This window comes from Jaculus jaculus, chromosome 4 (genome assembly GCF_020740685.1).
Source record: "Jaculus jaculus isolate mJacJac1 chromosome 4, mJacJac1.mat.Y.cur, whole genome shotgun sequence".
Taxonomy (NCBI): domain Eukaryota; kingdom Metazoa; phylum Chordata; class Mammalia; order Rodentia; family Dipodidae; genus Jaculus; species Jaculus jaculus.
In genome coordinates, this window is record NC_059105.1 from 117,306,140 (window position 1) to 117,330,705 (window position 24,566).

General features: G+C 42.4%; 1 protein-coding gene across 2 annotated transcripts in view; it reads left to right on the forward strand.

The window, feature by feature from the left end:
- Ncaph (non-SMC condensin I complex subunit H) overlaps nucleotides 1–23,332 on the forward strand; it is a 69,601-nt gene extending 46,269 nt beyond the window's left edge. For both annotated transcript variants that reach the window (XM_012952472.2, XM_045147347.1), the window contains exons 12-18: nucleotides 2,312–2,434; nucleotides 4,080–4,190; nucleotides 6,483–6,662; nucleotides 8,015–8,131; nucleotides 18,824–18,915; nucleotides 19,211–19,286; nucleotides 22,850–23,332. In XM_012952472.2, coding sequence (XP_012807926.2) covers nucleotides 2,312–2,434; nucleotides 4,080–4,190; nucleotides 6,483–6,662; nucleotides 8,015–8,131; nucleotides 18,824–18,915; nucleotides 19,211–19,286; nucleotides 22,850–22,909 — 759 coding nt within the window. In that variant the 3' untranslated portion in view covers nucleotides 22,910–23,332. The remainder of the gene's footprint in view (nucleotides 1–2,311; nucleotides 2,435–4,079; nucleotides 4,191–6,482; nucleotides 6,663–8,014; nucleotides 8,132–18,823; nucleotides 18,916–19,210; nucleotides 19,287–22,849) is intronic.
- The last annotated feature ends 1,234 nt before the right edge of the window (nucleotides 23,333–24,566 follow it).

Genomic DNA, 24,566 nt, shown 5'->3' on the forward strand with positions numbered 1-24,566 from the left:
AATGGTGAAGCCAACCAAGAATTCAAATGTAATACATAACCTTTCCTGACATGGAAAGAGAGATTAGCACTTCCAGTGTAGGCCTGTGTATCTGGCTTTGTATAAGTAGGCCCTGTGTTACCTTTTGAGATGGCTTCCAATCTCTCCAATGCTGAGTGCCCACCTTGATCTCTCTAGATGCCTGGCATCGGTGGGGGGGGGGTGTGTGTGAATGAGTTCTCCAGATGTTCATGGCCCTGAGGGTTGGGGGACAGGAGACTTCTCAGGGTGCCTGGAGGTATACCAGAACTACTCTTCTGATCTGTTAGTATCTCCTTCAGAAGCTACTCAGCTGGTCTCTGGTGTCTTTCCCTTCAGGCTTCTTGACTTTGCAAGGAGGCTAATGTGAGTGGAAAATCCCCTCATTGTGTTTCTGCTCCTGCAGCAGTCCACTGCCGCTGGGTGGGTGGGCTCGCTTGCAGGTAGGGGCTGCTGGCACCTTGGCAGGATTCTGGCCAGTTTCCTCCTTTCTGGAATATTTTGTTCTCTCCTGCTTCTCTGCTGTGATTGATGACAATTTATACACTCTTACTTTTCAGTAGAAGAGTGTATTTATAGTGTTTCTGTTTATTTCCCTCCCTAGGTTGCTTTGGTGTGGCTAGTATGCTGCTGTCTTACCTGGAAGTCCTTTATTTTTATTTTTATTTTTATTTTGAGACAAGGTCTTATACAGCCCAGATGGATAGCTTCAATTTCAGTAGTAGCTGAGAATGATCTTGAACCCCAGATCCTCCTGCCTCCACTTCCCAAGTGCTGGGATTACAGTAGTATGCTCAGCTGTAAGTTTAATTCCTAGTCATCTCATTCTCCCTCATTCCTAAAGGGCACATTGAGAAATAAGCCTGACTGGTGGCAGGAAAAATCACATTTAGCCACCACACCTGACTTTAAATTTAGAATAAGGTCTAACATAGTCACTTTTTTGTTGTTAGTTTGTTTGAAATAGGGTCTCATTGTGTAGCCTAGGCTTGCCTTGAACTTGGGGCACTCCACCTGCCTCAGCCTCCTGAGTCCTGGGATCACAGGTATCTGCCACCACTCCTGCCACAATAACCTTCTTGTACAGATTCATGGAATCCCAGATGGCAGATTAGTCCTACCCTAACCCTTCCTAAGCTCCTTTTTCTTTTTTTGTTTTTTGGGTAGGGTCTTGCTATAGCTCAGGCTGACTTGGAATGCACCAAACCTAGCGCTAAGCTTCTTATTTAAAAAGTAAAGCCTGGCATGGTGGCACACGCCTTTAATCCCAGCACTTGGGAGGCAGAGGTAGGAGGATCGCTAAGTGTTCGAGGCCACCCTGAGACTACATAGTGAATTCCAGGTCAGCCTGAGCTAGAGCGAGACCCTGCCTCAAAAAAAGAAAACAAAAAAGTAAATAAATAGGGCTGGAGAGGTGGCTTAGTGGTTGAGGTGCATGCCTGGGAAGCCTAAGAACTCATGTTTGAATCTCCAGGTCCCACATAAGCCAGATGCACAGTGACGCGAGCACGCAACGTTGCTCACGTGCACAGGGGCTGCACATACCTAGAGTTTACTTGCAGTAGCTAACAGCCCTAGCATACCCATTCTCTCTCTCAAATAAAAACAATTTTTGTTTGTTTGTTTTGGGAGGTAGGGTCTTGCTCTAACCCAGGCTGACCTGGAATTCTCTATGTAATCTCAGGGTGGCCTTGAATTCATGACCATCCTTCTATCTCTTATCTCCTGAGGGCTGGGATTAGAGGTGTGCACCGCCATGCCCGGCTCAAATAATTTTTGTTGTTGTGGTTGTTGGTTTTTGTTTTTTGAGGGAGGGTTTCATTCTAGTACAGGCTGACCTGGAATTCACTATGTAGTCTCAGGGTGGCCTTGAACTCATGGTGATCCTCTACCTCTGCCTCCTGAGTGGTGTGCTCCACCACACCTGGTTTTCAAATAAAATTTTTTTGTTTATTTTTATTTATTTATTTGAGAGTGACAGAGAGAGATAGAAAGAGGCAGATAGAGAGAGAGACAGAGAGAGAGAGAGGTTGAGAATGGGCTCGCCAGGGCTTTCATCCACTGCAAACAAACTCCAGAGGTGTGCGCCCCCTTGTGCATCTGGCTGACGTGGGTCCTGGGGAAATGAGCCTCGAACCAGGGTCCTTAGGCTTCACAGGCAAGCGCTTAACTGCTAAGCCATCTCTCTAGCCCTCAAATAAAATTTTTAAAAAGTAAATAAATAAAGCATTTTGGTCATTGTTATTAAAAATTTTTCTTTCTTTCTTTCTTTCTTTTTTTTTTTTTTTTTAAGGTTACTACCACTTTGTCCAAGATCACTTTGGAGAACCAGAACTGGAAAGCTACCACTCTTCCTACAGATTTCTACTATGATGTTGATACACTTATCCAACTTCATCTCAAACCAGGAAAAAGGGTAAACCCATCCCCCACTTCCTTTAAGCTTCTGCACTTGGCAGGCCTGCTAATGGCATGTGTAAATCAAGAGACTAATAGTGTCACTGTCAGGCTGCACATTGGAGGAGAGGAGAAAGCTCTGGAAGGGATATGTACTAACCAAAGGGAGTGAGAGAGCAGCTCTCAATGACTGTACCTCCACAAAATCACAAGAAGTGTTTTTTTTGTTTTTTGTGGGGGTAGGTCTCACTATAGGTCAGGTTGACCTGGAATTCACTATATATTCTCAAGGTGGCCTCAAATTCACTGTGATCCTTCTACCTCTACCTCCCAAGTGTTGGTATTAAAGATGTATGCCACCACACCTGGCAACAATATCTTTTTTCTTTTTATTTATTTATTTATTTTGTGATACTGGGGATTGAATTTAGGACCTTGTGCTAACTAGCTAGCACAAGTACTATACCATTGAGCCATATCCCCACACCCTCTCATTTTTTTCCCTTTGTTTGTTTGTTTTTGACAAAGTTTCATTTTGTAGCTCAGGCTAGTCTCAAACTTAGAATCTCCTGCCTCTGCCTTTCAATAATTGGGATTACAGATTTGCATTGCCATGCTCATCTGCCTAGCCTTCTCCTCAAGATCTTTTTTATTTTTCACTGTAGCCCAGGCTGACCTGGAACGCACTCTGTAGACCCAGGCTGGCCTCAAATTCACAGTAATCCTTCTACCTCTGCCTCCTGAGTGCTAGGATTAAAGGCGTGTGCCACCATGCCTGGCTTTCCCTAAGATCTTAATATGTATATATTTCCCTGAATTCAATCCTATTTTTTATAACCTGATATAATTTTCTTTTATATATATGTGTGTTTTTAAATTTTTTTAATTTTTAATTTTCTCAAATTTTTATTAACATTTTCCATGATTATAAAAAATATATCATGGTAATACCCTCCCCCGCCACTTTCCCCTTTGAAATTACATTCTCCATCATATCCCCTCCCCATCTCAAAATTTTCTTCTTTTTTTTTTTTTCTTAACAAAATTTTCTTTATGATTAATATTGTTCACTTAATAGTTGCTCTTAAAAACACAACCATCTGGGCTGGAGAGATAGCTTAGCAGTTCAAAGCCAAAGGACCTAGGTTTGATTCCCCAGGACCCACATAAAGTCAGATAGATGCACAAGGGCTTATGCGTCTGGAGTTTGTTTGTAGTGGCTGGAGGCCCTGGTGTGCCCATATTTTTCCTCTCTCTCTCTCACTCATAAATAAATAAGTAAATATTTTTTAAACATACAAATATTTTTTACAAAAACACAACTTCAGACAGCTGAAGGCAGAATTTCCAGCATTTGTCTTTAGTGAAGGGCTTTTTCTCTTTTCTTTTCAAATAAAACTGTGCAGAAGACAGTTGGATTCAGAGTAGAAGTGCTTTGGCTAATTTGAGATGAGTTGAGGCTCTGAGCCCTGCTACCATGGGCTTGCTCAGTTCACTGGAGAGCTGTCTACATTCATCACAACCTGTCAGAGCCCTCCTGGCTCTAATATCATGTCATTCTAGCAGGAGCTTGAGCATAAGAACCAAGGTTGATTTCCCCAGCCTCATTCAGTAGGTACTTTTTCAGAAATTACCTTTTGCACTTGTTCTTTCCCTTATTCTAGTTACTTAAGATAAGCAAGGATCAGAAGGCGAAGACTGAGCACTATGAAGAAATTGGAGACTATGATTACAACAACCCTAATGACACATCCAACTTTTGCCCTGGACTACAGGTAAAGGGGAGAGGTGCTCTGTTATCTCTCCTAAGTGGAGGATGGCTTCTTCCCTGTTCCCTCTCTCCCCTTCTGTGTGGCAGAGGACTTCTGAGCCTGGTGGGGTTTTCTGGGTTCAGTCTTTCTCAGTGAAAGGAACTGATAAGAGCTGAGGAATAGCTCAGTGTGGCTTGCCTTGCCTCATACCCTGGATACAGGAAGCTATAGACACTCTGGTGGTGAATGAGTTGATGGATAGATGGAGTCTTTGTAGCAATCCATCCCATCTTTAGATCTTGGTTTAGACTGAATAATTTTTTTTTTTTTTTTTTTTTGAGGTAGGGTCTCAGTCTAGCCCAGGCTGACCTGGAACCCTCTGTGGTTCCAGGCTGGCCTCAAACTCATAGTGATTCTCCTGCCTCTGCCTCCCAAGAGCTGTGGTTAAAGGCGTTCACACCATGCCTGGCTAAATAATTTCTATTTCTCACTGTGAGTCTACTACTGAAATGGTAGATATAAGTAACAGAGAGAACATATCGGCCTCCTGTACCCCTGAACGTGGAGAGAAAGAAAAGGACTGGAGGAACAATTTATTCCCCTGATTTTCTTACTTGGGGGAGAGGAGTTTACAGAAAGGAAAATGAGTTTGAACTGTTGACCAGCACCTCTCCATCTTCAGCATGTATAAGAATCAAGGAGACAGGCTGGAGAGATGGTTCAGCAGTTAAGTAGTAACCTAAAAAAAAAGAAAGAAAAAGAAAATTTTTACTAACAGTGACCAAAATGCTTTAATTATTTACATTTAAAAAATTTTATTTGAGGGCTAGAGAGATGGCTTAGTGGTTAAGCGCTTGCCTGTGAAGCCTAAGGACCCATGTTTGACTCTCTAGGACACACGTAGATGAGGAAAGTGCAAGGTCGCACATTCTTACCAGGTGATGCAAGCATCTGGAGTTCAACTGCAGTGGCTAAGGTCTCTCTCCCTCTCTCCCTCCCTCTAAAATTAAAAAAAAAAAAGTCACAAAGAGAACTATAAAAGACTGAGTCCAGGGATGTAGAGATGGTTTAATGGTTAAGGCGCTTGCCTGCAAAGCCTAAGGACCCGTGTTCAATTCTCCAGATCGCACATAAGCCAGAAGCACATTGTGACACATGTACAAGATTGCATATATGCACAAGGTGGCATGTGCATCTGGAGTTTGATTGCAGTGGCTAGAGGCCCTGGTTCACCAATTCTCTCTCTCTCTCTCATAAAAAATAAAAAGAAAGAAAGAAAAGAACTGAGTCCAAAAAAATTAAAAAGTGAAAAATTAAAGGGTGGGTCCTGGGAAAATGGCTCAGCACTTAAAGGTGAAAGGCTAAAAGGTAAAGGTATGCAAGCCTGCCAGCCCAAGTTTGATCTTCTCAAGATCCACATAAAACTTGACACAAGCCAAGCATGGTGGCAGAGACTTTTAATCCTAGCACTTGGGAGGCAGAGGTAGGATGATCAGCCTGGGCTAGAGCAATACCCTACCTTGGAAAACAACAACAAAAAACTTGACACAGAGTGGCTCACACTGTATCCCAATGTGCATATATCAATGGGAAGTGGAGCCAGGAGGATCCAGAAGCTTGCAAGCAGCAATAGCAAAAGAGAAAGACTGTTTCAAAAGGGTGGAAAGAGAGGAGAAACTGACCTCCACATACATGCAGTGACAATCATGTACCCATACACAAAATATACACAAAGAGACACACACAAATAATACAAATGGGAGTGGGAAGGACTGAGTCCTGCTTCATCCCTCAACTCCACGATTCTGATTCATTCACTTTGGGCTTAGTTCTGAGAATAACTTTCGCACTGGCTCCCGCACAGTGCCCTGCTACTGAATAGACAATGCATAGGATCTTCTGAGTGTATCTTCCCCAGAATGGAAGCCAGGGCCTTGTATGTGCTGTACCACTGAACTACTCTCTCTGGCCCTGTCCTTGCTCTTTGGAGTGAGGGATGCAGGCTGTGTCTCTAGTATTTCAGGGGTACTTTCTAAATGAAGGATTTCTAAAATGAAGTCCTTAATTGGTTATAGGGCAAAGGGTACATTGTGTCCACTGTGATGAATGAATTCCTTTAAATTCCTGCTTTGGGGGTCCCAGGCTTGAGAACAGAATTTATGTGAAACAGGAAGGAATAGGCAGCCTACCCTGATGTGACTCAGTGAGCTCTCAGAAGGTCTGTCCTTGCTTCCTGCACATGGAGTCTGATTCAGGAAGGTTTCTAAGCTCCTCTGACAGCTTCTGCTAAATGTGGAGAATTGTTTGCTTGCCCAGGCTGCTGACAGTGATTACGAAGAGTCAGACTTATTTGGAGGACCAGCTGGAACCTTTGACCTCACATCTGATCCCTGCCGTACACCGAAGACAGCACAGGAGAATGATGATGCTCATGAAAGTCAAGGTGTGGATATCATGACATATGGGGAGTCAAACCTGGTGGCTGAGCCCCAGAAGGTAAGGCTGAGGCAGCTGGGAATTAATGTGGTTTGGTCGAAATCTGTTTAATTTGCTTCCTGTATGAAAGTCACATCAGCATGAGCTCTGTTTTTCCTCCTCAATTGCAACCTGTTGATCTCCCAGTGGCTGAGTAAGGTGTGAGCTAAAGCTAGCCAAGTTTACGTATGTGGTCAACAAAGGTGTTTTGTTGTGGCTTTTGTTTTGTTTTGCTTTGTTTACTTTTGCATGTTGGATATCAAACCTAGGTCATTGCACATGCTAGCCAAGGGCTGTACACTGACCTACATCCCCAGGTCCCAAGATTGTGGTAGGGGTGAATTGATCACCTAAATGAAGTATACAAAGGAAGGCAGAGAACATAGTTTTACATGCTATTTCAGTGAGGCTAGGTGTGTGGCTGTGTAAAATCTTGGATTGGTTCAGTTCATATTATATTATCACACATTAATCATCTATCCATCAATCCATCTAACTATCCATCCATCCATTCCATACCCAAGCAGGCTTGATGCTTTCACTAAAACATGCTTCACTTATCTCTTTTGCACTGGAATTTTAGCTAATTTTGTTTGTTTGTTTGTTTGGGGTAGGGCCTCACTCTAGCCCAGGGTGACTGGGAATTTATTATGTAGTCTCAGGATGGCCTCCTTCCCCTGTTTCCCAAGTGGTGGGATTAAAGGCGTGTGCTACCACACCCAGAAAGTTTAACTAATATAAATTACTCCTGAATAAAAAGAAAAGATTTTTTTTTTCCATGAGGGACTATACCTTAGTACATCCATAGGGAGCTTTCTGATTCCTTGGTTAAAATTGGAGTCACTGAGGGGAAGTGGAACAAAAGAAGGTATTGGAACAGAATAGTGATCAACATACATGATGTACATGTATGAAAGTTGTTAAAAAGAGAAAGCTGGAGGGCTGGAGAGATGGCTTAGCGGTTAAGCGCTTGCCTGTGAAGCCTAAGGACCCCGGTTCGAGGCTCGGTTCCCCAGGTCCCACGTTAGCCAGATGCACAAGGGGGCGCACGCGTCTGGAGTTCGTTTGCAGAGGCTGGAAGCCCTGGCGCGCCCATTCTCTCTCTCCCCCTCTATCTGTCTTTCTCTCTGTGTCTGTCGCTCTCAAATAAATAAATAAATAAATAATTTAAAAAAAAAAAAATAAAAAAAATAAAAAAAAAAAAAGAGAAAGCTGGAGTCTCTATTCATACATTCTGAATGGCATTCATACACCTAAGCCAGCAAAGCACTGGGTAGTCTCTTTAGTCTACCTCCAGACTTTTGTGTTTATAATCAACTGATGATAAGTTTTTCCCTTGCCTAAACTTACTTGTTTATAAAAACGTTTCTCAGGTGAATAAAATTGAAATTCATTATGCCAAGACTGCCAAAAAGATGGACATGAAGAAGTTGAAGCAAACCATGTGGAGATTATTGTCAGAGATCCCCAGCAAGGAGACTGGCACTGAGGTAGGTAGTAGGACTGTGTATTCTTTAGATGCCCAGTATATGGGAGGAGGTAGCTAAGTCTGCAGATTATGCTGTGTCAACATGGCATGGACCCAAAGCAAGACAGTCTTTCAAAATTTAAGGAAGATGTCCTCTAAAAAGAATGAATCCAGTGGAGGAGCAGTTGGTAAACTAGTGCCTATGAGATTATTTAGTCTTGCGGGTGACAAACATATACAAATAAAAGCCATCCTCACACTGCTTTAAAGATCAGCAATGTTGGGGCTGAAGAGATGGCCTCTAGGTTAAGGCGCTTGCCTGTGAAGCTTAAGGACCCACTTCTATTTCCCAGGACCCATGAAAGCCACATGTCCAAGGTGGTGCATGCATCTGCAGTTTGCAGTGGCTGGATTATTTTTTGGGGGGGGGGTTTGAGGTGGGGGTCTCACTCCAGCCTAGGATGACCTGAAATTCACTATGTAGTATCAGGGTGCTTCAAACTCACAGTCATCCTCCTGCCTCTCCCTCCTGAGTGCTGGGATTAAAAGCATGTACCACTGCACCTGGCAATTGACTCTTTTTGTACCTCATTTTTCTTCCAGACATAACCAAGAAGTTTTGTGGTTTTTGTTTGGTGATTTTTTAAAAACTTATAATTTTTTTATTAACAGCTTCTATGATTGTAAACAATATTCCATGATAATGCCCTCCCTCCCCCCCACCTTCCCCACTGAAACTCCATTCTTCATCATATCCCCTCCCCCTCTCAATCAGTATCTCTTTGATTTTGATATCATGATCTTTTCCTCCTATTATGATGTTCTTGTGTAGGTAGTGTCAGGCACTGTGAGGTCATGGATATCCTGGCTATTTTGTGTCTGGAGTAGCACATTGTAAGGAGTCCTACCCTTCCTTTGGCTTTTACATTCTTTCTGCCACCTCTTCTGCAATAGACCCTGAGCCTTGGAGGTGTGATAGAGATATTGCAGTGCTGAGCACTCCTGTCACTTCTTCCCAGCACCATGATGCCTTCTGAGTCATCCCAAGGTTTCTGCCATCTGAAAAGAGAAGGTTCTTTACTAAAAGTAACAGTAGTATTAATTTATAGGTATGAACATTAAGAAAAATGCTTACTGAGCAGTTTGATGAGCCTAGTATATACATTTAGCCAGACAGCAGCAGACGTTACACCCCTAGGGCTCATGAATACCCCTTGTTGCAGTCCGGTTCACATTGCTGGTAGAAATCACCCAACCAAGAGCAGCTTCTGGGAAAAAGAGGTTTATTTTGGCTTACAGGCTCGAGGGAAGCTCCACGATGGCAGGGGAAAAAGATGGCATGAGCAGAGGGTGGACATCACCCCCTGGCCAACATAAGATGGACCACAGCAACAGGAGGGTGTGCCAAACATTGGCATGGGGAAACTGGCTATAAAGCCCATTAGCCCACCCCCAACAATATGCTCCCTCCAGGAGGCATTAATTCCCAAACATCCATCAGCTGGGGAGCTAGCATTCAGAACACCTAAGTTTATGGGGGACACCTGAATCAAACCACCACATTCCGCCCCTGGCCCCCATAAACTGATATCCATACATGATGTAAAATACAATGCATTTAGTCTGACTTTAAAAGTCCCCATAGTTTTTTATCAATCCCAATGATGTTCATACATCCCCATAGTTCAAGATCTTTTAACTGAGCCATAATACCAAAATATAACCTCAAAAAAATCATAATGACACAGAATAAATATTCACACTACAAAAGATAGCATTGGGCAAAGCAAAGAAACATATAACCAATACAAGATTTAAAACAACCAGGGCAAACATCAAACTCTGTAGCTTCAAGTCCAGCAACTCAAACCAGTGACAAATCTTCAAGTCTGATAATTCTAACCAGCAACAAGTCTCTGGCATTCCAATTCCGCCCCTCCAGCTAGGCTACTCACAGTCCTGGAAAACTTCATCGGGGCCGGCAGCTCCTTGGCAGCCATCTCATGGTCCCGGCATCTCCACTGGGTCTCCACTGCAAGCCACGGTTCATCTTCATGGCCCCATGGGGTCTATGCAGGCAACCAGCAAACCTGCTTCACACTGCCTATGGCCATTTCCAAAACACAAGACTATGTTGCAAACTCAATGACCCTCTTTCCAGCATTTTATACTCCACGATACCAGGTAGGTGCCAATTTGTTAATCCAGGGGGGAATAAAGCAGACTTTGAAGAACAGGACACTCCTTGAGCACTTAGGCTCTTTCAAAAGAGTCTACATTCTTGTTGCCCTAGCACAGGTCAGCTCGCCCAGTCTCAAAGGTTGTAATCTCTCAGTTGCAGCTGAATGGGCAACAGTTCACCCAAAGATTTTTCTTTCTGTGCCATATCCCTCTGCACACACCAGTTCATTTCTACACAAAGCAACCCTGTACAACTTCTCAGGACATGGGCACAAGAGCAAGCTTCTCACATAAACTGCTTACCCAGTCCAGGCAAAGCTCTTTCTCACCCTCATAAGCCAAACCTCACAGTCCATAGTTCTTCCTGCCTTCGGGTCTTCCAGCTCTGACCAGATTAGTCCATCAAGCTGTACTTACAGCACTGCAAGGCATCTCTTAGGCCAAGGTTTCAACTCTTTCCACATTCCTCTTGAAAATCAGCTCCAAAAGGCCAAAGCCACACAGTCAGGTGTCTAGCAGCAATCCCACTCCTCGGTACCACTTTACTGTTGCAGTCCGGTTCGCATTGCTGGTAGAAATCACCCAACCAAGAGCAGCTTCTGGGAAAAAGAGTTTTATTTTGGCTTACAGGCTCGAGGGAAGCTCCACGATGGCAGGGGAAAAAGATGGCATGAGCAGAGGGTGGACATCACCCCCTGGCCAACATAAGATGGACCACAGCAACAGGAGGGTGTGCCAAACACTGGCATGGGGAAACTGGCTATAAAGCCCATTAGCCCGCCCCCAACAATATACTCCCTCCAGGAGGCATTAATTCCCAAACATCCATCAGCTGGGGAGCTAGCATTCAGAACACCTAAGTTTATGGGGGACACCTGAATCAAACCACCACACCCCTGTTTTAGGTTTTCAGTATCAGGGATGTATTCCCTCCCATGGAGAAGGCCTCTAGTGCAATTAGAAGGCAGTTGGTTTCCACCATGACTAATGTGCCGCTACTGCACCCATTGGCTCATTTGGCCTGGCTGGCCAAATATAAGGCTTGAAGTGTCCATTGTTGAGTATCTTCACTGGTGATTTCTCTCTCTCCCAATGAACTGCATGCAGAATGGCTTCTTCTAGCTTTCTGTCAGCTGGTCTACATGGAGGAGGTTATCAGCTCATTTCCAGCAGGATTTCTCAGTAGCCTTGCAGCCCAAATCTGTGGAGTCTTCAGCAATAGGATCTTACCATCTATTCCTGGTGGGAAACCAAGGGCCTCAGCAATGGCCTGTGATGTTTGGGGTCTTCAGGGACCTGCTTGGCCAAATACTCACAGGAAGGTATCCCATCCCTGGCACTGAAAATTTCTAGCAACAATCTATGGCTCCTGAGTGTTCCATTGTCCAAGAAAGTAGGTTTCCATATGATTTATTTATATCATCTTAGATTTTGATTAGTCCTCCCTCCACCTTTCCTTTACTCAAACTCTTCCCCTGACCTGCCTTGGGCCTTTTTAACCCCATCAATCTATTCTTCTACTTACATGTATACAATATCATCCTATTAAGTACCCTTCTTCCCTTTATACCTCTTTTCTAGCTTACTGGCCTTTGCTACTGAGTGAGTTTTCTTCCTACTCACACAGAAGTCCAGTCATCTGTAGCTAGGATCCACATATGGGAGAGAACATGCAACGCTTGGCTTTCTGGCCCTGGGTTACCTCACTTAGTATAATCATTGCCAGATCCGTCCATTTTCCTGCAAATTTTATAACTTCATTTTTCTTCACCACTGAGTAGAACTACATTGTATAAATGTGCCATATCTTCATTATCCACTCATCAGGTGAGGGACATCTAGGCTGGTTCCATTTCCCAGCTATTGTGAATTGAGTGGCAATAAACATAGTTGAGCAAGTACCTCTAAGGTAATGAGATGAGTCCTTAGGATATATGCCTAGGAGTGATATAGCTGAGTCATATGGTAAATCTATTTTTAGCTGTCTTAGGAACCTCCACACTGATTTCCACAATGGTTGTACCAGATTGCATTCCCACCAACAGTGTAGAGGGTTACCCTTTTTCCACATTCTCACCAGCATTTATGGTCATTTGTTTTCATGATGGTAGTGAGATAGAATCTCAATGTAGTTTTTTTTCCTTTTCAAATTTTTTTTTTATTAACAACTTCCATGATTATAAAAAGTATTCCAGGGCAATACCCTCCCTCCTCCTACTTTCCCCTTTGAAACTCCACTCTCCATCATATCCTCTCCCCATCTCAATCAGTCTCTCTTTTATTTTGATGTCATGATCTTCTCCTCCTATTATTATGGTCTTGTATAGGTAGTGTCAGGCATTGTGAGGTCATAGATATCCAGGCCATTTTGTGTCTGGGGGGAGCATCAATGTAGTTTTAATCTGCATTTCCCTGATGACTAGGGATGTAGAATATTTTTTCAGATGCTCTTATGCCATCTGTATTTCTGCTTGTGAGAACACTCTATTGAGTTCCATAGCCCTTTTTTTAATTGGCTTGTTTTCTTATTATTTAATTTTTTGAATTCTTTGTGTATCCTACATACTAATCCTCTATCAGATGTATAGCTGGTAAAGATTCTTTTCCCATTCTGTAGTTGCCTCTTTGCTTTATTTACAGTGTCTTTGCTGTACAAAATCTTTGTAATTTTATGAGGTCCCAGCGGTTAATCTCTGGTTTTATTGCCTGAGAAATTGGGGCTATATTCAGAAGGTCTTTGCCAAGACTATTATGTTGAAGGGTTTCTGCTACTTTTTTCTCTAGCAGTTTCAGACTTCCAGGTCTAATCTTAAGGTCTTTAATCCATTTGGACTTAATTCTTGTGCATGGAGAGAGAGAGTATTGTTTTAGATATTCAAGATTTTTTTGTTATTCCAAATGAATTTTTGGATTGTTTTTTCTATTTCCGTGAAGAATGCCATTGGAATTTTGAGGGGGATTGCATTAAATGTGTAGATTGCTTTTGGTAAGATTGCCATTTTTACAATATTGATTCTTCAGAGCCAAGAACAAGGGATGTTTTTCCATTTCCTAGTGTCTTGTGCAATTTCTCACTTGGGTGTTTTAAAGTTTTCATTGTAGAGATCTTTTACTTCCTTAGTTAGATTTACTCCAAGGTACTTTATTTATTTATTTTTTGATGCAGTTATAAATGGGAATGCTTCTCTGATTTCATCCTCTGTGTGTTTGTTGTTTGCATATAGGAAGGCTACTGATTTCCGTGTGTTTATTTTGTATCCTGCTACATGACTATAGGTGTCTATCAGCTATAACAGTTTGCTGGTAGAGTCTTTAAGGTCTTTTACATATAGAATCATTTCATCTGCAAATAATGATAACTTGATCTCTTCCTTGCCAATTTGTATCCCTTTTATGTGTGTGTCTTGCCTTATAGCTAGGCTAAGAATTCCAGTACTATATTAAATAAAAGTGGTGACAGTGGACACTCTTGTCTTGTTCCTGATTGTAGTGGAAAAAGTTCCAGTTTTCCCCATTTAGTAATATGTTGGCTATAGGCTTGTCATAAATAGCCTTTATTATGTTGCGATATGTTCCTTCTATTTCCCAGTCTCTGTAGGACTTTTATCATGAATGGATGTTGGAATTTGACAAATGCTTTCTCTGTATCTAATGAGATGATCATGTGAATTTTGTCCTTCGGTCCATTTATATAATGCATTACATTTATTGATTTGCTTATGTTGAACCATCCCTGCATCCTGGGATAAAGCCTACTGATCAGGGTGAATGATCTTTCTGACATATTCTTCTATTCTGTTTGTCAATATTTTGTTGAGGATTTTTGCATCTATGTTCATGAGGGAAATTGGTCTGTAATTTTCTTATTTTTGTTTTATCTTTGCTTGTTTTGGGTATCAGGTGATGGTAGCTTTGTAGAAGGAGTTTGGTAGCATTCCTTCTTTTTTTATTGTATGGAAAAATTTAATAAGCATGTGTGTTAGTTCTTCCCTGAAGGTCTGGTAAAATTCACCAGTCAATCCATCTGGGCCTGAACTTTTTTTAGTTGGGAGATTTTTGATAATAGCTTGGATCTCCAAATTCGTTATAGGTCTATTTAAGAGATTAAAGTCATCTTGATTTAATTTAGGCAGGTCATATAAAACAAGGAAATCATCCATTTCTTTCAGATTTTCATAATTATTGGAGTATATATTTTTTTAGTATGTCCCTATGATTTTTTGAATTTCTCTGGTATCTGTTGTGATGTTGCCTTTTTCAGCTCTAATTTGTTAATTTGTATCTCTTCTCTCTTTTTTTTGGTCAGATTTGCTAAGGGCTTATCAATCTTGTTTATCCTTTCAAAGAACTCATCTTTGTTTCATTGATTCTTTGGATTGTTGTTTTTTGTTTTGTTTTGTTTTGGGGGGGTTTCTCTTTCATTAATTTCTGGCCTAATCTTTAATATTTCTTCCCATCTACTGGTTTTTGGTTTGTCTGGTTCTTCTTTTTCCAAGGCTTTAATGTGAAGCATTAGGTCGTTTACTTGAGATCTTTCTAATTTCTTTTTTTTTTTAAATTAATTAATTTATTTATTTGAGAGCGACAGACACAGAGAGAAAGACAGATAGAGGGAGAGAGAGAGAATGGGCGCACCAGGGCTTCCAGCCTCTGCAAACGAACTCCAGACACGTGCGCCCCCTTGTGCATCTGGCTAACGTGGGACCTGGGGAACCGAGCCTTGAACCGGGGTCCTTAGGCTTCACAGGCAAGCGCTTAACCGCTAAGCCATCTCTCCAGCCCTCTAATTTCTTAATATAGCCACTTAAAGCTAAAAATTTCCCTTTTAGGATTGCTTTCATTGTTTCCCAAAGGTTTTGGTATGTTGTGTTCTCATTATCATTTGAGTCTATTAATTTATTTTTATTTATTTTTTATTTGAGAGCTACAGACAGAGAGAGAAAGAGGCAGAGAGAGAGTGTGTGAGACAGAGAGAGAGAGAATGGGCATGCCAAGGCTTCCAGCCACTGCAGACGAACTCCAGACGCATGCGCCCCCTTGTGCATCTGGCTAACATGGGTCCTGGGGAATCCAGCCTGGAACTGGGGTCCTTAGGCTTCACAGGCAAGCACTTAACCGCTAAGCCATCTCTCCAGCCCAAGTCTATTAATTTTTTGATTTCTGCATTGACCCATTTGTCATTTAGTAGTGGATTGTTTAGTTTCCATGGTTTTGTGTATGCTCTATAGCTTTTCTTACTATTGATTTGTAGTTTGATTCCATTGTGGTCCGATAGAATGCAAGGTATTATTTCAATTTTCCTGTCTTTTTAAAGATATGTTTTGTGTCCTAATATATGGTCTATTTTAGAGAATGTTCCATGTGCTGCTGAAAAGAATGCATATTCTGCAGCATTTGGATGAAATGCCCTATATATATCTTTTAGGTCCATTTCTTGTATTTAATCCAGATGCCTTTCTGTTTATTTTTTGCCTGGATGACTTGTCAGTTGATGAGAGTGGGGTGTGGAAGTCCCCCACTACAACTGTGTTGGTGTTATCTGTGACCTTAGTTTTAATAGTGTTTGTTTGATGAATGTGGGAGCCCCCATATGTTAGGTGCATATATGTTTAGGATTGTAATGTCCTCCTGTTGGAGTGTGCTGTTAATCAATATAAAGTGACCTTCCTTATCTTTCTTAATTAATGTTGGACTGAAGTCTTCCTTGTCAGATATTAGGGTAGCAACCCCTGCTTGTTTTCTAGGCCCATTTGCTTGACACACTGTTTTCCAACCTTTCACCGTAGGCTAGTGTCCATCCTTTGTAGAAAGGTGAGCTTCTTGGAGGCAAAAAAATTGAAGGATCCTGCTGTTTAACCCAGTCTGCAAACCTATGTCTTTTGGTTGGGACATTGAGGCCATTGATATTAAGAGATATTATTGAAATGTGTGTATTTATTTTCATCATTTTTTTTTTTAGTTCTTCGGTTCTACCTTTGCTCTCTTGTATAAGTTTGTTCTGTAGAACTGGGTTTGTCTTCAAATATTCCTTTAGCCTGCTTTTGATGTGGAATATCCTTATTTCTCCATCTATTTGAATGGATAGCTTTGCAAAATAAAGTAACCTTGGCTGATAGTTGTTATCTTCCAGAACTTGGAATACATTACTCCAAACCCTTCTGGCTTTTAAAATTTGTATTGAGTAATCTTCTGTGATCCTGATGGGTTTCTCTTTGCATGTAACTTGATTTTTCTCTCTAACTGCTTTCAATATATTTTCTTTGATTTGTATGTTTGGTAGTTTAATTATAATATGGCAAGGAGAGGTTCTTTCTAGGTTTTGTTTGGTTCGTGTTCTAAAGGATTCCTGTATCTGCATTGGCATCTCTTTCCCAACTTGGGGGAAGTTTTCTTTTATGATTGTGTTGAAAATGCCTACATTTTACAAAATTCTTTTCCTTCTACTATACCCTGAATTCTTATGTTTGATCTTTTCATAGTGTCCCGAATATCTTGAAATTACCATTCACACTTTCCTAGTAGTTTTTCTTTCTCTTTGTTGGACTATATTATTTCTGCCACCTGGTCTTCTAGTTTAGATATTCTGTCCTCTCCTTCATCCATTTCATTGGTGATATTTTCTACAGAGCTTTTTATTTCATTGACCATGTTCTTCATTGCTACTAATTCTGACTGGTTTTTCTTTATTATTTCTATTCCCTTATTTATGTTTTGGTTGTATTGCCCTTTTTATTTCATTAAATTGGTTTCCTGTGTCTTCTTTGATTCCTTTGACTTCCTCTTTCATTCCTTTGATTTCCTCTTTGACTTCTTTGAACATATTTATAATCATTCTTTTGAAATCTTTCTCAGGCATTTCCTGTAACTCATTCTCACTGGAGATCATTTCTGATGCATTAATACTTTGTGGTGGATTTATATTGTCTTGTGTTTGGTGTTTCTTGTGTTATAATGTACATGTTTTTGCATCTTGGATTAATTTAATGCTTGGATTTTCTAGTTAGCTGAAGTACTACTAGATATTTCAGTCAATCTGATGTTATATATCTTCAGGGTAGGAGCTTAAGGTGCTAGGTGTGGCTCTTAAGTCTTTCAGAGTATCTACAAAAGTGACCCTAGGTGTTGGGTTTGCCTGCTGTGAGAGTATTCAGGTAGGCTGAGTGGAACAAACTATAGGTAGATTCTAAAGTTTAACTAAACAATGTACACATTCAATGAAAAACAGCACAGAGTATTTATGCAAGAGTAGGTATTATGACAACCAGATCATCTAACAAAGTCACAGTCCCTTAGGGTGTGTGTTGCCCCATACCCTTAATCCTGTCAACTAGGAGGTTAAGATATCTGGTTCCAAGTCAACTGTGACCAAGTGAGACCCTTCCCTAATGAACAACAGAAGAGGAAACAAAGCCACTATAAATCAGGAAGCAACAAATAACAAGCCCAATATATAGCTTATTTAAGAGTGACAAATCTGACCTTCCATCAGATTTAACATATAATTTATCCTGACATGGAAGGTGCAATTAGCACTTCCAATTCAAGCCTATATTCCAGGCTTATTTGGTGGGTACTGACCTGGTGTAATTCCAGTTATCTTTTGGGATGATTTTGGTCTCAGTTATGCTGTGCTCCCGCTTGGGTCCCTCTTTGCTGCGCTGTGGTTCAAGTAGGCTGGCTGGGTCACTGGATCACTGCTCTGGTCACTGCTGCTGGGTGCTGTGATCTCCCTTCCCCAAGTTTCTTGTGTTTCCTGGTGCTTGCACCGGCGGTGTGGCAGGGGAGGCTGTGGATGGTGGCTCTAGTTCTCCCGCTGGTCCACATGATCCTCTACCCCCTGATCTGCTCCTCTGTTTGTTGTTGCGGTCCTCCCTTCATGTTTCTTGAGTTTGTGAGAAGCTCCAGTGTGAGTGGAAAATTCCCTCACCTGGTCATTCCTGTGGCTCAAGCCGAACCTTGTAGCTGTGGCCCCTGCTGGTGCGTGTGCTTGAGCCACTTCTGCCTGCTTATGTGGGCTCTGGATGCTCTGAATCTCTCCTACTTCTCTGCTGCCATTGGTAATTTCTTATACACCTTACTTTTTAGTAGAAGAGTGTATTTTGCTCGCCCTTTCTTTCTTTCTTTCTTTCTTTTTTTTTTTTTGGCATTTTCTCCCCTAGGCTGATTTGGCATGGTTCCTACACTGCCATCTTAACCGGAAGTCTAACAGTATCTTCTTGGTTTTTTTTTTTGGTTTTAATATTTTTATTTGAAAGAGAGAGAATGGGTGTGCCACGGCCTCCAGATTGATTCCAAAAGCATATGCCACTTTGTGTTCTGGCTTACATGGGTCCTGGGGAATTTAACTGTGGTTCTTTGGCTTTGTAGAGAAGCACCTTATTCACTAAGCCATCTCTCCAGCCCAAGAAGTTATTTTTTGTTTCATTCCAATGCAGACTTTTCTTTCTTGTATATATACAGCTTTGTAAGTTTCTGATTTTCTTTTAAACAAAAGTGTTAAGTGTTCAACCCAGAAATATACTTTTTCTGTTAGGTGGACCACAGTGAAAATGGAAAAGAAGGGTCCCCTGTGGAGGTAACTGAAAATAAGATGCTCAGTGTGCTCGCAAAGGACCTGCAGAAAAGGTATGTGTTTGCCAGGGTCCAGGGGAGAGCACTGCCCATCAATGCCTGAGGGAGGCTGTGAACATATAAGTAATACTAGAATGTTCTGTTTCCTCTCTGCATTGACTTCTTGTTTGTGATAGTGGCTGGAATGAACTACACAAAACTGGAAAGACCTGCTCATAAAATGCATCTGAAATATATATTTGTTTCCCCTAGTTTAGTCATTGTATATATGTGTTCTTCATACTTGGTGAATGTGCTTTCGTTCTTCAAGTTGTAGTGACCTACTCAATACTTGCCCCTTTGTTTCTAGCCTGCCCGTGACCATGGCTCAAAACCTCTCTATACCCCTGGCTTTTGCCTGTCTCCTGCATTTATGCAATGAAAAGGTAAGTATTCCGGGTAAGCATGGAAATGTTTGAATATGCCCTATTCTTGTCAACTCCATGGAACTTTTAAGCAACTTATCATAGAATCTTTTTTTTTTTTTTTTTTTTTGTACTTTTCAAGGTAGGGTCTTACTCCAGCCCAGGCTGACCTGGAATTCACTATGTGGTCTCAGGGTGGCCTTGAATTCACAGCGAATCCTCCTACCTCTGCCTCCCAAGGGTTGGGATTAAAGACGTGTACCACCACACCCAGCCCTTTTATCTTTTTTTAAATTGACAACTCCCATAATTATAGACAATAAGACAGTAAAACCATGGTAATTCCCTTCCCTCCCCCACTTTCCCCTTTACAACTCCACTCTCCATCATAACCCTTACCCCTCTCAATCAGTCTTGCTTATATTTAGATTTCATTATCTTTTCCTCTTACTATGATGGTCTTGTATAGAATATGTTTTTAATTTTATTTGCACACATGTGTTTGTGGGTGTTCCAGGGTTTCTTGTCTGCAAAAGGACAACAGATGTGTGTGCTACTTTTTGTATCTGGCTTTATGTGGGTCCTGGGGAATTGAACCCAGGTTAGCAGGCTTTGTGAGCAAGCACCTTTAACTGCCAGCCATCTATCCAGCACACCATAGAATATCTTAAATATGGTCTGGGAAGATGGCTTAGCAGTTAAAGGCTTTTTCTTGCTAAACCTACTTGCCTGCATTCAGTTCCCAAGCCACCCACATAATGCTGGACACAAAAAATGACATAAGCATCTGGTGGTTTTTTAGCAGTGGCAAGGTGTTCTGGTCCTCCTCCCTCTCCTCCATCACACACACAGACCCACACACATACATAAATAAATAATTTTTAAGAAATTTTTGTTTTATTTATTTATTTGAGAGAGCAAGAGGAAGAGAGAGAGAAAGAATATGGGTGCATCAGGGCCTCCAGCCACTGCAAATGAATTCCAGATGCATGCACCACCTTGTGCATATGGCTTACATGGGTCCTGGGGAATTGAGCCTCAAACCGGAGTCCTTAGGCTTCACAGGAAAGTGCTTAACTGCTAAGCATTCTCTCCAGGCCCAAATAAATATTTTTTTAAATGAATATCTTAATACAGTGACTTAGCTCACACCTAAAATCCTGCCTAGCACTTGGGAGGCTAAAGCAGGAGGACCACGTTTGAGCCCATCCTGGACTACATAGTGAGACCCTATGAAACAAGTAAGAAACTGGGGAGATGTTTCAGTGGGTAAGAACAAGATGCCAGTGAGTGATGTACTTGTCATTGTGTCCTACCAGCATAGATTCCAAACATCCTAGGACAAGAGTAGCAGCGGGCAGTGGAATACTTGTCTAAACATTGACATAGGGTTTGAGAGGGCTTATTAGATTTTAATGGAGTGGTAGTGAAGGTGGCATTCTGGTAGAAGCAGCCAGGATTTCTTAAGTGCTAGTATGAATGAATGAAGTCAGGACAGTGATGGCTGTCTCGGCTTCAGAGAAAGACTTGGCTTAGGAGCAAGGCCTGGGTAGCACAGCTGTCCCCCAGTCCAGATGCCTTTACCACTGGGAGTCAGGGTCAGATATTCCCTTACCAATGCCTAAGCTCATGGCCTCATTGACGGAGAAGCAGCTGTCCAATTAGCAGAAACTAGTTTTGAGTTGAGTTTAAGTGAGGAACTAAAAATAACCCAGAAGAGCCCTGTGCCAGGATGAAATGCCATGTGTCTCTGCCTGCCATATTGCCTGTCGGTCTATAAGCATCAGTCTGAGTACTGAAGACAGGCCTGAGCAGAACCCAGAAGTGTTACTGCTGAGCTATCCGGGGGCAGCCTATCATCTCATTTTCCCATCTCCAAGGACAGAGGTTCTGGTGTCTCTCCAGACAAACCGAGCTCCTAAAGTGGAAGGAGCATTTAAAGTACAGAAAGCCTCTGCCCAAGTCCCACAAGAGCATTACTGACTGTCCTCAGTTGTCCTAGGCTCAGAGTCAGATGGCTGTGCTGCTCTGAGTCTCCACAGAACCTGCCCCTATCTCATCTGCCCTCTGGGGAAGCAGCTTCACGGCCCTCACTTGGTTCCAAGGCAGCCTGGCCAGAGCAGCACTGCTCAGAAGGCTGAGCTCCACTCTACTCTGGCTCCAGCTCTGCTCCTCTTCCCCCAGTGACAGTACAGGCATTATTTGTTTTGCCCCAATCAAGTCTGTCTTTAAGAGTGCCCAGAGCTATTGGTATTTGAAGCATGGGAGGTGGCTGCAGCCCATATCCTTTTGTGCTATTTGAGAAGACTGGACCTGTGACATTTACCATGGTGATCAGAAATCTAGTAACACAGAGCTTAAAGTCCAAGGAAAATATTCAAAACTTCATACCAGAACGTGACCCTTGGCCTTCTTTCTCTCTCTCACTCCTGTCTGGACCTTATTCATCCATCACTCTGGCCGTGATCTCTCATCTGATAAGCAGTGTAATGGGGCTTGGGATACAATAACAGATGTGAAGTCTTCTGCCTCTGTGGCCAGCAATATGCAACTGATTGGCTAAACTAGAACGAGTGTGTGCATGCATGTGTGTGTGTTGCTATAGCTCAGATTCATGGCCTTACATATGTTGGACAAGTGCCCTACCCCTGAGCTAAAGCCCTGGCCTCTAAACACCTTTAAAGAATCTGAGCTGAAGAAAACCTGCAAAATGTGATTTGAGCTTTCCCTCTTGGTAGCATAGGAAAGGTAGAGTAAGAAAAGAGCCCCAAACCATCCTACTCACCACTTCAAAGCCAGGGCAGGATAGTGAGGAAGTTAGGCAAGAAAGGCTTCTGGGGGCTGGGGAGATGGCTCAGCAGTTAAAGATGCTTGCTTATATAAAGCCTGCCAGCCAGAGTTCATTTCCCTAGTACCCATGTAAAGCTGGATGCACAAAGTTGTGAATACACCTGGAGTTTGTAGTGTCAAGAGGCCTGGTGTGCACATGTTCTCATTCTATTTGCAAATAAGTAAATAAATATTTGTAAAAAGAAAGGCTTCTGTCAGGTATCCCCAAGGGGTTGGGGTGAGTGTTAGATAAGTAGTGAAGAAGGGGTCGAAAAGAGACAGGGGAGGAAAAGGGTTATGGAGTGTTCCTGGAGGAGGCACTTGTGTGCAAGTTAGTGCATATGTGTTGTGGCTCCTGGTGGCCTCCCCTGTCTCCTGTAGCTTCCCCAGAGCAGGTGGCCGAGCAGCGAGCTCCTTGCTGGTTTCCCCTGCTCTTGGCAAGAGCTGGGAACCAGTTTTATAACGCAGATTATATTTGCCATGACACAATTTTCCTTATACTCATAGAACAAACTTCATTCTTTGTAGTCATGACCTTGCCATTTCAATTGAAATTTCTTTCTTTTTTTTTTTTTTGGTTTTTTGAGGTAGGGTCTTACTCTGGCTCAGGCTGACCTGGAATTCACTATGTAGTCTCAGGGTGGCCTCGAACTCTCGGAGATCCTCCTACCTCTGCCTCCCGAGTGCTGGGATCAATTGAAATTTCAATGATTCTTAAGCTATCAAAGTCATTGTGATTTTTTATCTTCCCTCAGAATCTGAAGCTGGAAGGCATAGAGGATCTTTCTGATGTTCTTGTGAGGCAAGAAGACTGAATCTACTGTGAGAAGTCATCAGCAGGACGTCCATCAGTCCATCACTTGCTAGCCACCAAGGACAACTCTACTGCAGGTGGAGGAAGATGCAGGGAGCTTGTAGCACAGCTGTAGTGAACTGCCACACTGCCTGACTGTCTATTGCTCTTCACTTCTCACCATCACATTCTGGATGTCCCACTCTGAAGCTCCATGCTGGACTGGTTAAGGTTTCTGCACTGGTAACCACCCAGGAGAGCCAGAAGGAGAAGGAGCTTACAGCTCCGGACTGTGAAAACCCAGTTATTTTTTTTTTTTCCAGCTATTCTTTATATCCATGTGTAATTTGAGTCACTAGATCAACCTGTTATTTTCTACTACTCTTGTAGAGTAGGTACTTACAGAGCTCCCTAATCCATGTACATAAAATACATCATATGTAAACTTAAAAATGTATATATAATTCTTAAAAACATAATCATTCTGAGCCAGATATGGTGGCGCATACCTTTAATCCCAGCACTTGGGAGGTAGAGGTAGGAGGATCGCCATGAGTTCAAGGCTACACTGAGTGGATTCCAGGTCAGTATGGGCTAGAGTGAGACCCTATCTCAACAACAACAACAAAAAAGTATAATCATTCTGAAGAATGGTATTAGTATTAGACCTGGTTGTTCCCCTTCGGAATGAAACCCCTTTGCAATACTGGATGCCCATGTCAGTCAAAGCAGGAAAGGCTTAAGGACAAGATGGTTGCTATGGAGGAAAGATAAATTTCTGGCTGGGATCAGGTCCATGTGTAAGTAGCTGCAGTTTCTGCTGGAGGAGAGAGTGCTAACTGCTCGCTCATCCCCTCTGTGGGGTTATTTCATTTAGCCTCTTGGTGTCGCTGTGAGGAGCATGCTGTTAGCACTCCCACGTTACAGAAAAGGCAGAGTACGGGAGTAAAGTCACTTGGATGAGGGCAGCGAGCCAAGTGTTAGAGGCTGCCCTTGAGCCAGATGGTCCACCCACCATGCTATGCTGCTGAGTTGGACAACGGGTGCTGATCAGCACTGACGCCACTTGTCCAGCCCGCAGAACTCAGTACTACCATACATGTAAAGTGTCTCCCATGACCTCAGGGAGATAGAAGAATGAGCTTTGCTGGCAAATTTGGGGCAGGATTATAGGGTTGTTCCCAAGCAGTTCTAAGCAGGTTCTGAGTCTCTGCCGAGACACCCACCACTACTTAACTTCACAAGTGGACATCCTGGATGGTGAGCCAAAGCAGTGGAGCATGTAGTTGGTGATGATTCCTGACAACTGGCTCCCAAGCCAAAGCCCACATGAAATAAAATCCAGCTTCCTCTTGTGTGACATGATGTTCCTCCTGGGGAGATAGGAACAAATTTCCATTCAACCCAGAGTGGGTACTGACAACAGACCAAAGAAATGATTCCACCATCCAGCTTGGAGCATCGAGTTTATTGAGTTTACTTACAGGGGCACGGATTCTTTAAAGGCAGTGGCTTCACTGAAAAGCCCACCCTAGCATGCTGATAGCTTACAAAAGCTGCATCCCTGGAAATCCTTGCTCAACTGCTCACTGAAGAATCTCCTCAGCAGTTGTTCAAGGCTTGCATAACCCAGGGGAGAAGAGGCCTTGAGTCATAACTCTTCTGAGCTTCCCAAGGCT